This window comes from Nipponia nippon, unplaced genomic scaffold, assembly GCF_047370975.1.
Source record: "Nipponia nippon isolate SJK-2023a ecotype South Korea unplaced genomic scaffold, ASM4737097v1 scaffold_5, whole genome shotgun sequence".
In the NCBI taxonomy this organism is placed as follows: domain Eukaryota; kingdom Metazoa; phylum Chordata; class Aves; order Pelecaniformes; family Threskiornithidae; genus Nipponia; species Nipponia nippon.
In genome coordinates, this window is record NW_028262369.1 from 94,740,714 (window position 1) to 94,754,747 (window position 14,034).

A 14,034-nucleotide genomic window follows, 5' to 3' on the forward strand; every position below is an offset into this window, starting at 1 on the left:
TACGGGCCCTAAATTAGAAACCCGTATTTTCATCAGATCTGTATTTCACACATGTGGAGATGGTAAGCGCAATAAATTAGAGAGCTAGGATGATAAATTGTCATTCCCTCCACATTAAAATGTATTTATTTTTAAAGCTGATTACCTTAAGGACCTTTTATTATCACTGACATTTCTTTCCTTTATCATCTTCTCATCCTCCAAAAAGGAGGATGCATGAGAAGATACTTGGGTTTATTCTAATACATTATGCACTTTTATGTGAAAAAAATTTTCTGAAATGTGTTTACACAACATTTTATTACATTTGTGACTGCACTGGTTCTGGTCAGGAAAAGCTTGATAAAAATAAAATAATTACTGTTATATTAGGACCTTCTCCACAATCTCACTGACAGATAATAAACTTAGGTAGAAGTTTTAAAGGCATTCCACTACACAGCTTTCTTTCTGCAAACATCAACAAACTCCATAACTGTCTTGGAAATGAAAGACCAATTAAAAAATGCACATCAAAATAAATATTCTCAAATGCACTTCCTAGTGTGTTTATCAACAGGACTGTATTCATGTTGGCAACCTTAATTGTGCGGAATGACTAATCAAAGTAGCAAGAGCATCATCCATCTCAATTAGTCGTTTTGAACTTTTGTTGTCACAATATAGTGCTTATGCAAACTCTTGCATAGAACAAGAGGCCTATTGCAAGGCAGAGACTCCACTGCACTTTGTAAATATACTAGTATAACCTCTGTGAAAAAAAAAAAGATCCATTAGACACAATCACATAAAGTTTGGCACAAATGCTTTTTTTCATATATTTTGTGTAGAGCTTCTCCATTCACCAAAGAATTCAAGAACCTAGTTTGTGATGGAGCACATCATGTTACCCTTCAAGCTTACATGAATTTTTTTTCTGTTGAATGAAAATGCGGGTAATGAAAATAAACAACATAGAGCTGTATCGTGGTCACCCAGGAACCTGGAACCGTTCCTTAGCCTAAGAGTAAAAAGTAAATGAACAGTGTATTTCAGGGTTAGATTTATCAGAAGTTCCATTTCCCTGAATAATTTTAATACCTGATATTTATGGAACCCACAAAGTGCTTCACATTGCTAAGAAAAATTATTAGTACTGTGGAAGAAAAATATTACCCTGATGAATTCAGTGAAATAGTACAGTACTAGCATTTCACATGAAATGTCATTAGTATCTTCAGGAAAGCAACCACAAAAAGCCTTGCAACTAAACCCTGAAGAGACAGATGTTTTAATCAGCCATACAAGCACATTTATCCAAATTTTTTTCTTCTACGCTTATGTCAGCTTAAAACACACATGAATCTGTGGCATTAGTAACAGCAAGGCAGCTGTGGAAATGTAGAAAGTTAAAAATTTTTGTTGTTCCTTGTAAAAGTTTATAGAATTTCCTGCCCAAAATTATTTTACTGAACTTATGAGGATGCACGTATCAGTTATTGATCAGGTTCTCAATCTTTCACCTTCCAGATCCTTGTGTGTTTTGCACAGCTACAGAGCCTGGGGATTCTGGGGCTGTTAAAGGATTGTGTGAAACAGTTCCTACTGAGAACCTTGGTAAAATAAAAAACAAACAAAAAAATATCCATTGGGGATTATTACACCAACGTGCAATTTAAAGATCTTTAAGGCATGGCAGTGGTAGAGCTCAACATCTCCATCAAAATTCTGCCTATAAACTTAAGACCAGATTCTGATCTAATATCCAGTATCTAATAGCTCCACTGACATCAACTGTGTATTTCTAAGAAAATAAATAAATTTAATTTTTTAAAAAGTAATTTACACTTAAGCAAGTGTAAAGTAAATAAAAATGTCTTACTGAAATGAAACGTGAGATGTCACAATAAATAAATTTCATCAGGTCCATATAAGAGTTCATGATTTCAAACTCATGTTACTTGTACACCCACTAGTTAAAATTTAGTTCTACCTGAGTATTAAAGATATGAGATTCTCTGTCAGAAAATAAACAATAAAGTTTCTGAAAAGACCAACGACTTATGCCTCATAACAAGTGTAATTATGCAAAAATTGGGGGCCAAATCCATCTCTGAGAATGTCAGAGTGGAATAAAGGCAGAACCTGTGGAATCATAGCTGAATGGTATGAAACTATTTAATACAGTATTTTTATAGAAAATAAAATCGTTTTAAAATTCTATTGACATAATATACAGCTATACACCTAAGTTATCCAAACATGTGCAGAGCTGCAAAAACATTCAAATAGAAGTTGTATAAAAAGCAAAAATTGTCATCAAGAAAACGAATTTAGCCATTTGTACAAAGCAATGTTCTCTCCCTTCAATTTGCTCTTCTTTAGCTTTCATTTTATAAGTGAAATTTAAAAATTAGTCAACACACTGAATTAAGTATGTAGAATTTCATTTAAATAAATCAGTCAACAATTTTTTTATAAAGTATTTAACACTTCATTGTAGAAACATAGGCAAAATGACTATTATAACCAAAATGAAAAATACTGTTCAATTTAAAAAAATGTACTTAAACAAGAACCTGAAAAAGTTTATGATATGCATAACATTGTTCAAGCAAAATTGCACTAGTATTACATAAATCAAGGGTTTTATAAAGGCCCCAATATGGCAAAGTTTAGAAATAGGTAGTATGCATGCACAATAGTACAACAAAAATCTTTTATAAAACAGCAGTTATTTTTGTAATGCTTGTACAAAGGGAATAAAGAGCAACCACAAACATATTTAATCTGTTAGGTTAATATATGATGATAGCTAAAAGTCAGTCATGTCTAGCAGAGGAAGGAAGAGTCCTCCACAGTATATGTGTGAATAAGTCTTTTGTGCCTTTAAAGTTATGTATAAAATATTTTGATTCAGTTCAAACCTGAAAGAAATTGTATTCTTTATTTCCATCAAAATTAAAAAAGGTGAGTCAGATTTTTCCTCTTAGCAACAACAGAAAGCAGACCAGGTCAGAGTGAGTGCTGGAAACTGATACTGATGCTTTTCACTTTCGATAATTGGATTTTGATATTTAACCCAGACTATTGAAACTCGGGCTTAGGTAAGGTTTCACTAATACGCAATTTGATTATGTTTTACCTCTGCAATATCACAGTTTACCTTCATTTAAAGAAACTGCTGTGTTTTGTATTCTTCAATATCTCTAAACAGGTATGACTTGTGATTGTCAAAACTGAATGCTGTGATCATCTGTGTGTGCTTAAGGTTTGGGTTTGTTTTTTTTTTCCCTACTGCTTGGTACGTGTTGGGGAATTATTAATACATAAGTAATGCATGTGATTAAGTGAATAAATATATAATGCATGTGTAGGCAATGCCCTCTTGTGCTCTAGGGTGGCTACTGTCCTACAGGACTGTTGGAGTTCATATGCTTTGTCCCACAGCAAGTAAGGTTTCAGCTTCCAAGATATATCGTTACTATGTTCTATAAGGTTTTAATAAATACAAAGCTTGTTTACATGGTATATATGTTTAGTATATCATGTACAGTCACTGAATTTCTGAAACATAATCATCGTGTTCATGCAGATCATTAGATGTTTCATTTCTATAGTCTCGTTTACTTCTTGGCAACCTAAAGCTAATTTAAAAGCAAGTTATGTTTGTTTGTGAAAAGTTATCTAGCTTTATCAGGATCTGAAGAGAAATTCTAATGGGCACAAAGAAGAGAGTAGACCATTCAATCATTCTTTCACCATTTAAAATAAACAAAATTACACACTGTACTACAGCTTCCAGACTACATAATGAAAAAGTGCAGATACCATCTTCATCGATTAAGTAGAACCAAAAGAGTTCATAGAAAATAGATTGCTCATTTTCACGCTACAAACAAATATGTTGTTTGCAATTTTAACAAATTTAAAGGTGTGTTATTTCAGCAGCATTGTTGTAAATTGTACCGTAGTGCAGTTTCTTTTTCATAAAAATACCTTACAAATGGTCAGTCAAAAGTCATCAGCAAAAGAAAAATCCAGGAAACAATCAACCAAACAAAAAACAGAGGTAATGCTGATGCCAAAACAATTATAATACTGTTGGTACATAGAAAAGTAATCCTTATATTTTATACATTTATACAGAGTATAAAAGGTAAGAGCAGATTATGCCACAGTCTCCCTTATCCCAATATCTATTTTCTTTGGAAGGAGTTCTCTTCTTTCATCAACACTTGCTAAGGAGTTTCGACAGTTTTGTCCATCCATGTATAACTTTGCATATACTGGATTGGCGTAATTTGTTGGCTGCAGAGAAATTAAGCATACGTTAGATCAGTTGGATTAAACCAAAATAAATGTCTATGGAAATGGAAATGGTTTTGTTAAAGCAAGAACAAGTACACATAAAATATAATTGGACATATTTAATAGATACCTGGACTTCTGCAAACCTGATAATGAGTTAATTATTTAGTTAAAAATTAAATTCATGATGAGACATGCTATTAAAATAATCAATGACATGACATGCAGCATATTATGATATTAAAACCATAAAAACAATGACGAAAATTAAAACAAAAACCTTGAAAAATGTCTCTGAAGTTGACTTGTCCACCTTATTACACTGGAAGATTTCAGAATAGATATGAAGAAGTTTATAGAGAAGGTGCACTGTGAGACCATGTGACAAGTTTAACAGTAGAAAACTGCAACCAACAGTTTCCATATATTACCTGTTCTAAGACATCAGCATCCCATCAATAGCTGACCATGTTTTCGAATTCTGTGGCCCAAATATACAACATGATTTGACCAAAAATTCAATACTTTCGTAATGTAAATTAAACTTTAATAATAAACCAGCATGACTGTTAATATATCATAGTAGTTACATATTGAGAAGTATTTTCTCAACAATTTTGGTAGTTTGGACTGTAATGAAAAAATCTATTGAAATGAGTGATACTTCAGTATAGGACAAGTCCATTTTTAATTCTGCAAAGCACTTCAGTATATGAGAAATCTCCTGAGTCTGACAGTACAGAAAGATGTATAACATGGATGAAAACTTACTCTCCTATCACTCGTGCTAAGGAGAAAGTACTATCCAAGGTTTATCATGTAAACGTCTCCACTAATTCCTTCATACTTTGTACCTTTATTGTCTCCTAGAAGACCTTTGCCACCCAACTAGATGCTCAGCTTTTTACCTATAATAACTGGAAGGGGTACCTTGTGGTCAAAATCTTCCTCTTTCTTATAACTAACGAAACAGCACAGCTTTGCTTACACAAATACTGAGTGGAAGACCAGTAAGCTCTAAAATAGGTAAATTAATTTTTTTTGGTGTATGTAAGAAGTGGCTAAACTTTAAATTACCCAAAACAGAAGTGGGTAGGTTTTCTTGACTTGCAAATATCCTGAGTACACCTTGCGTAACAAGGAAAGAAAGATATGTAGAATCTTAGTTCTTCCTTTCCCTGTTGATCAATACCACTTCTGAGCCCAGGATTCAGATATTCCTTAGGCTGGCTAGCTACAGCAGCTACTCAGTTAGTCAGTTAAAGGCTGCCTATTCCATTTATTACAGATGACAAAGTGATTGCCTGGTGTTTCACACTTTCCTGGAATGGAGGCAGAAAGAGGTGAGTCACATTTATTTAAAAAAAAGAAAGAAGAAGCTACTCTTCTATATTAATGGAACATAAATATGCAATTAACTGCTGTAGTAATTTATAAGAGCAAACTCTCAGTTATACCTGTCTTCACATTTGTCATAATGATTATAATCAGAAACTTAGGAAAACAGAAATTTTGCTTTATTTCAATTGACAGGACTTTTTATTTCATTGACAATCATTATGAAGGACGATAACCACAACAGAACACAGACACTCGGTATCTACATAGTGCGTTACGGAGTTATTCAAATTATATATAATAGCAGGGTCTGTCTCATGATACCTCTTTGAGTGGGTACTGATAGTGTAATGCAGTACAGTGAGGTACAGAAAGTAACTGGAATGACTTGAATAATAGCACGGGGTAATGTTAGCGAAGGGCATATATTCTAACTTTCATCATCCATGGTTTTGTGCTCCATCAGAAATATCATACCCTGTACAAATTGTTAAACTTCCAAATACAACATATTACAATCATGCAAGAATGCAAATGGAACAAAAGATGAATAGATATACTGAGGCATGTGAAAATGAATGTCATATTGATGTCCCTTTTCAATATTTGAAATCTCAATGTTTCCAAACATCATGCTAAATTGTAGTCAAAATCTGGTGTTTTAAAAGTAACTATTTAATGATGAAAACTGATTGAAAACTGAAGAATCAAAAAACGCATTGCAAATATTAAAGGAAATTTTTCATTTTAGTGTGCATCAAATTCCTCTATAACAGAAGGACTTGTTTTCATTTATTTGGGAACTTCTTTCAGTTTGATAAACTTCACTAAATGCCTGTAACTACATATAAATTGCAAATATACCAAGATACATGGCTGTGAATGCTATGCTAAACTTATATAATACTATAGAAAAGCATCACGTTGCTTACTGGTTTTGCATTCCTTTGCAAAGACCCATTTGCAGTTTTAGGTCATGTTACAATGATGTGTACAGATGAAATTTTGCATGCAGAGAGGAACCCTTTATTTCAAATAGAAAATGTATTATTTACTGTCATTCTTCTTGCCATTAAAAGAAAAACAAAATTAAGAACAAAGAGAAAATGCCTCTTTTAAAAAAATGACAGACAAACTTTCCTTAGAAAGGGGCTGTGGTGGAATGAAATGGATTTGAATCATCATGTCTCACCCCTGTTGATAGTGGTCCTTTCAAGTCAGAGTTTAGGTAGATTGATGGAGCTGTGTGGGGAAGCTTGAATGCAGTGGGCCCTCCCCCTATGTATCTGGCCTGTATAAACAGAAAATTTTAGTTTCTGTGCTAATAGAGCATTTTCCATGTGTACTTATCAACACTGTTAAATAAACAGTGCACTGATTAGAAACATTCTTTTAGAGTGAGTTACAATTAAAAAAAAAAAACCAAACTACTTACAGGTATTTTTCAGCATGAAAAAACCTTGCATTTAATAAGAGAATAAAATTCAGCATTTTAAAATCATTTTCTCTTAAGGATCAGAGCCAGACTTCACAATAAGCATTGGCTCAGCTACTCTTCCTCCAGTGAGTAACTCCATTTTCAGCTTACCTCTTGTATTCAGCACGCTGCCTATGTGATTCAGCGATGACATTCCTAGAGCTAACAGTAATCCGGTTATTGCTTTGTCAGAAATGCCACAGAATGATGGCTGCCCTTTGGTGTATGTCTGATTACGGAGCTCTAGGAAAGATATCGCAGCATTACCCCGTTCATCCCATGTCACATCACTCAGGGAGTTCAATCACTGAAGAGTGGTGCTGCAGAAGTGACAACATCTTTTGCAAGAAAATGATAAATCTTACTAGCTTTGTGTAAACATTTGATCTATCTGTCCAGCCAGGACTCTGAATTCTTTATGCCTTTGGAAGTTTTCATATGTGAAATTAATTAGTCTTATATGTATGCATACACTCTTTCACGCTTCAAACGGTAGACTGTACAATAATATATTTCCATTCGGTATTTGCGACTAGACTAAAAAGGTTGCGATTTGGCAACTCAGGGGAGATGTGTCTATGACAAAGCACTCATTTCGTAGTTTAGTTCTAACTCTCTTTTGGTAAAATGCAGGCACTAGGAAAACTGTCCATCAGTGAGCATCAGACTGCAAAACAGCTGTTCATATATACATGGCATTTATTCTAACAAAATCTAACTTGCCTTTATATTCATTAAATAAATGTCATTGTTTTATGTTTCTATTAATTACATTTAAAGTCAAAACCTTTGTAAGACATAAAATAAGTACTGGTTTTGCCACTAGAAAAAGAAAAAAATTACCTTTTCTGCATTTACAGTAAAATCTGAGGCTAAAAGACCACCTTCAGTGTGATCATGGCCCACCTCATACATGTTATATGATGGATTGCCAATTTCTACATTGATTCCTCCATTTATAATGGGTTGTCTTCTGATAGTTTTTGTCCTATAATGCATAAACACAAAAAAAAAGAAGCTAGTGACTGTTCAAGTCATTTCTTAGATGCTTCATCCTAAAATAGTACAAATTGTATTTTATTTCTCTTTAATCATTAAGACCAACAGGATGAAAAAGGGTTTCCTACAGAGACAATCAGAAAATCCTTCCATTTTCCAAACAAAGTAGCAATCTGAGTCTATATGTAGATCTCACATAGGCTGGAAGTAGCTTTTTATTGTTTTTCTCAGTTTGGCTGTAGTGGTATGAATTCATACAAAGTGCTCACTCGTTGTCTATAACCCTGAATTCCTCCTATTATTTCCAGGTTTCCCCCACTTCCCAAGGAAAGCCTTGCAAATTCATTGCAGATTCCCTGCAGTAATGAAGATGGAGCGAACATGAGTCATGTTTCTTTGCTCATTCGTTTCACTTCCATTTGAAATCTGTTGCCCAAAGTCAGTTGAAATCTGAGACCAAGCAAATGGTTTCATTACGATGCATTAAAAATGTATGAACTTCTCATAGTTCCAGTTTGTATTCCCTGCCAGTGGTTATTGGAAAGCTGAAGTTCAACTTGAATTTTTTCAAACTTTAATAAAAGATAGAGTCTTATTTTTAACCTTGAATTAGATATCAGTAAAGATAAGTGATTGAGTTGAATAGTTTTAGTTGCTGAATTCATTTCTTTCAGCTAAGGAGGTGATTTTAGTCTGAGCAATTGAAATAACCTCAAGAGGGTAATTTTTCCCAATGCAATATGTTCTCTAGAATTACAAGAGGATAATAGGGAGGTCACAGTCAGGATGATAACAGTCGAGTCCTCTTGTTTGGTTGAGGAAGATGCAGTCAGTGTCTGAAATCCAATATACTAAAGGACCTGTATTTTTCAGAAATGGCATAGAAAAATTATTTCCTAAAATAAGCCTAAATTTCCTAAAATCTGTAGCGTACAAGTGTTGAACATCTATACCTGGTTTAATACTTGACAGTTTTCTTTGAAGAGATTTAAAAAAACCTAAAATACATTTTCAAATATAATTTTAAGGAAAAAAAAGTTCTTTACTGAGATTAGTTCCATTTGTCTACTGAAGATCCATTATTTAACAAGTTATTCTCAATAACTTAAACAATTTGCAGACCAGCAACTGGTTTTCAGGATTTGGCTATCGCTAAATTTGGTTTTTAGGTACAGCAGCATGTAATGACATTAATGGAGCCTGGCAGGGTCAGTGTTACTAACAGTATGATCAGGGAATGTATTTATCTTGTTGGCTTTTCAAAAAGGATTTATAAATTAATGCTTACTAGTTAGCAGCAGAGTTTGCATGGGAGATGCTATGTATGATGGTAGATGACAGTAACCTAAAAGATTCTTTTAGTCTGGAGGACTGAAATAGTCTCATAAATGGTCACATTTGCAGAAACACTAGATTCATCGCAGATTTCTAAAGAACTTTACAGAAGAAGACATTATCTTCGTTTCAGAGGTGGGGTAACAAGCCCCATGAGAAAGGAAGACAGCTGCTCAAGACCAACCAGCAGGCCAACTATAGGCCTGAAGTAAATGGTTTGCTGTCTGATTCCCACTCCAGGTCTCCCCTAGTTGGCCATGTCCTTATTACTAGCAATCTTTCCTTGTTAAATCTGCATTGCCGCTAACATCACTTTCTCATTTCTTTGAACATGAGAAAGTTAGCAGCTCTCTCAGGTGCCTGCATACAGTAGAAACACTCTCACTTCCCCTGCCACCCAACATGGCCTTTGAAGAAATGGCCAAAGTCAAAATGTCTACTACACTCCTTGAGTGCATTATCAGCTCTAGGGCAGCTAAATTCCAGAGAACAAAAGATTCACTGTTCAGTGGTGGGATTTGGCTTCCTATGCAAGATACTAAAGAAATACAGTAATGACGACAAGGCTTGGGACTCTACAGTAGATACTTTGAACATTGTTTACATCTTCACTATAACATATAAAATTGAAAAGACAAAGTAAATAAACTGAACTGTAACTAGAAACTGGAAATTCTGCACCGGCTTTATCTGAAAGTATTTATAGAAATGAACACTATTAATTACGTGGTTCAAATGTAATACATTAATTCCGTTTGCTTAGTTCACTAAGTCTCTGGATAAAATTATTAACACTTATACAGCCTTGGCACGATTGAGCAAACTGGATAAGAAAAGAACCACGTTTTCTTATCTAGCGTATGTGGAATCTAACTATAAATAACAGACACAATTGTTCCAGCAAGAACCAAAACATAACTCACTGCATCCAAAAACAAGTTTTGGGTTGTTTGCTGTGGGTTTTTTTAATATCTGCTCAACATATATAAAGTGAATTTTTGATATAAAAAAGATGCACACACTTTAAAGGTTTATGTTTTACTTCATACATCAATATAACATTACTTACCTTCGTTTCCTTTTGCAAAGAAATAGTCCAATTACTAGAGTAGTGATCAAAGTCACCAGTAAGACAAGAGGAACAATGATTGCAATGCTTCCTAAAACAGGAAAAGGAAATATCATTGAATATTCACAGCTACATCTAATAATTTCTTCACAGCTGTAAAACAGTTAAAGTAATTTAAAAAGAATAATTTCCCTCACCAACAAATGCAATTTCATGTGATGAGCTTCACTGATTTGAGATTTTAATGTTGATCAATAAAAAAAAAAAATCATTACAGATAATGGTGTACACACAAGTACTTTTATCAACAAATCAGGAGCGTCCTCTTTCTGGATACCAATATACTTTAGACTAATTCCCTGCCCTCATTTGCAGCGATACCATATGAAGGTGTGTGGAATTGCTGAACAATTTCAATTGGAGTGAGTTGCCCACGGACTTGAACTGCCACCATCATCTTCAGTAGTTTATTTCAGTCATGCAACTATTAATTTAAAATATTCAGTAGGCATAGCTCTGAATGAAGAATTCCATTATTAGCATTTATATGTATTTATTACTTTTATTTGTGGGAAAATGAAAATGAATAAGCAAAATTCATTTCTAGATGGTTGCTGCATTCCTGCATTTTACTGCATTGTACTTGAGAGCCCATAATTTTGTTATGTTGATATAGGCAATCAAGGAAACTACAATAATGCTTAACGCAGCAGAAAAACAGTGCACAGATCAGACAGCGATGTTGAAGCAGAGAACAGAGAAGGGGAACAGAGAAGAAGAAAATGGGCTGAACATTATTTTGGCAGGTAACTTCACTGAAATGAGACTACCTGCAAAAATAAGGTCAACAATTGTACCCTTCTAAAAATTTCTCAGCTTTAATGTAAGTATCTGGCAATAAAGAAATACATGCAACAAATACTTTTATGTTATAAAAAACTGGCCCTTATAAACTACAGGACTCCAGTATAAAGCCAGTGTGGTATGCATTTCCTTTAACATCACAGTCCTTAACTGGTGGAAAACAAAAAATATTGCTGGTTGTTTCATTGGTTACATTTATTGATTTATTAAAAAAATTAAGCTGTTCGTAGTCTCTGTTCTACATTAAACACAGTCTAAATAGAGAATTGAAAAGGATGGCTTGAATTCTGCCTGAAGGCTTACTGAAAGCCAAGTCAGGTTTGTCAGAGGCACAAAATGAAGTACTACTGAATAAAAACTTGAAGCATCCTGAGTTCACTTCAGCTTATGAAAATTCAGCATGTCAAAGACATTACATCAATGCTGTTTTAAGATAACACCTACTTAGAAGGCAAAAAAAAAAGAAAAAAAAGAAAAAAAAGGTTCATTTTGTCTTGGCTGGTAAGCATTCAAGAAAAAAAAAAACAAAACAGAAAAACAGCCCACCAGGCATGAATTGCCACCTGGTGACCATGGTGCAGCCTGGGGTCTAGGAGCAGGCACAAGATGAACTCCCATTTCCCAAATCGTAGCAGATGTTCCCTCAACATGAAATACTGATCTAGGTTCTGGCTGCTTTTTGTGCCCATTTCCAGCTTGTAAGTGTTATTTCACTTGTCTGGATTGTTAGGAAGATTTCATCTAAGCATCAAGCTGACCTGAATAGTGGGCGATTCATTTTACTGCTCCAGTTGGGTTAAATGTGACCAAGAGACATAGAGCAGGGTACCATCAGCATACTCAATGAACTACAGGGAACCTTGTCCAGTTTAAACTGCCAATAGTGTAGCAATACCATCCTTTTATGCTTACAGACATGTTTAAAAAAATATGACAGGAGCTATTCTTACTTTCAGGATGATTTTCACAGTAGGTAAAATTCAAACCTCTACAGACAGCCAATGCAAAAGTTATGAACTACTTACAACTCTATTTTTGATGCTTTCAGTAAGACTTAAATAGTCAGAGGTCTTGTACTAGTTCTGCACAGCAGTGATATCACCAAGCACTTGTCACTTGATACCCTTTCTTTAAGAAAAGTGCAGGCTAGCCCTTGAAGCAGTGAGTGTATAACATATGGCTTGCACTTGCATCCAAATCACCTCATGGAACACTGAATGTCAATCAAAAACTTGAGGGATATCTACATTTGTGGTTTTTTGTTTGTTTTTTTTTTTGTTTGTTTGTTTGTTTTTTTTTTCTTTAATACAGGTAACCAGCACATTTGATGACACAAACTCACATTCTAAAATATCACCAAGTTAAAATTTCTAAACTGAGCTGAATTTGACAAGTGATAGCAGTTATTTGAAGTACTTACTTGTACTGATATTGTCAGACTTGCTGCTTTTGGGAGCTGGCCTCTCACACTGTGTGCCTGACCAGTTGGCTGAACATCTAAAAGGATCCAATTAAGATGGTAAAGTTAATAGATGTCAGCCATTAACACACTAACCTATTAAAGAGACCACTGGCATCTTCTCAAGAGCCATACGAATGACAACAGTGTTTCTACAAAATAAACAATAAGCTTCATGGCAGGAGTCAGCAGTACTCTGCCACGGCACGCACAACATTCTGAGCACGTTTTTAGTTGAAAACTACAGCTTTGTGTCTTCAATTCTTGTTATTATCACTGCAACCTTCATTCTAGAGACCTTTTCTAAAATTCTTGAATAGTAAAGCAACAGTCATAATCAACAGTATATTAACGTCCTATTAAACCAACTACCACCTACAATACAATAATGAAGGAACATTTGAGCTGGATTCACATATAGCCAAGTTAGTCCAGCAAGGCTTATTTGACTTTCTTTGCACCATATTGTTTTAGAGTCAGCTTTGATCTAGAAGCTCTAGCAGCCCCGTCCACATTGCACAAAGCATATCTGGCTGGACATAAACTACTACATGCATCCAGTAACCTGCAGTATCCATACCAATTGGCTCCTTCCACAGTTCTACTGGCCCCCATTGCTCTGGATAATGCAAAGGTTAAAGCAGAATAGTTCTTACAGACCTGGTTGTAATTTACTTGAACAATTAAGACCTATCTTTGACTGGTATTCACAAATTAACGAAGTTCCCCTTTTCTTTGCTTTTCAGATTTTTTCCTGAAAATTCTACAATTGAATGGCTTTATCTTTAAATTTTGAACTATATAACTAGATACGTATTTGCAGAAATATATATGTGTGTGTGAGTGTAAGCGGGTGTGAGAGTTAAAGCATAAAGAGCTGTCCTGAAGGGACAGGAGTACCTACTGGCTTCAGAGGGCCCTGAATACTGTTTATGTTCAGAATACACTCTTCATAAGCCAGGTGCCTGGATGAGTACACAGTTATTCTGCCATAATTTTCTTGTGTGAAAATCAAGATGCAAATATTTCTTCAGTTGGGATTCAGAATGCTCTCCATGCATACAAGCAAGCACAAGGAGTCCATGTCTGCAGACTCAGCAAATCCATCAAAAATGGAAACAAATACCTGAATGAAATTCAATTGCTTACTCATCCTGCTGTAAATATGATTTAGTTTACTACAGAACCTCAAACTCTCCTCGT

The 14,034-nt window shown here is 34.6% G+C and overlaps 1 protein-coding gene across 1 annotated transcript in view; it reads right to left on the bottom strand.

The window, feature by feature from the left end:
* Positions 1-2,649: 2,649 nt before the first annotated feature.
* Positions 2,650-14,034, bottom strand: part of LRP1B (LDL receptor related protein 1B) — a 756,289-nt gene continuing 744,904 nt past the window's right edge. Inside the window, exons 87-91 of the mRNA XM_087732714.1 lie at positions 12,793-12,869; positions 10,509-10,599; positions 7,949-8,093; positions 6,821-6,919; positions 2,650-4,290 (exon numbers count right to left, since the gene is read on the bottom strand). Coding sequence (XP_087588840.1) covers positions 4,150-4,290; positions 6,821-6,919; positions 7,949-8,093; positions 10,509-10,599; positions 12,793-12,869 — 553 coding nt within the window. The 3' untranslated portion in view covers positions 2,650-4,149. The remainder of the gene's footprint in view (positions 4,291-6,820; positions 6,920-7,948; positions 8,094-10,508; positions 10,600-12,792; positions 12,870-14,034) is intronic.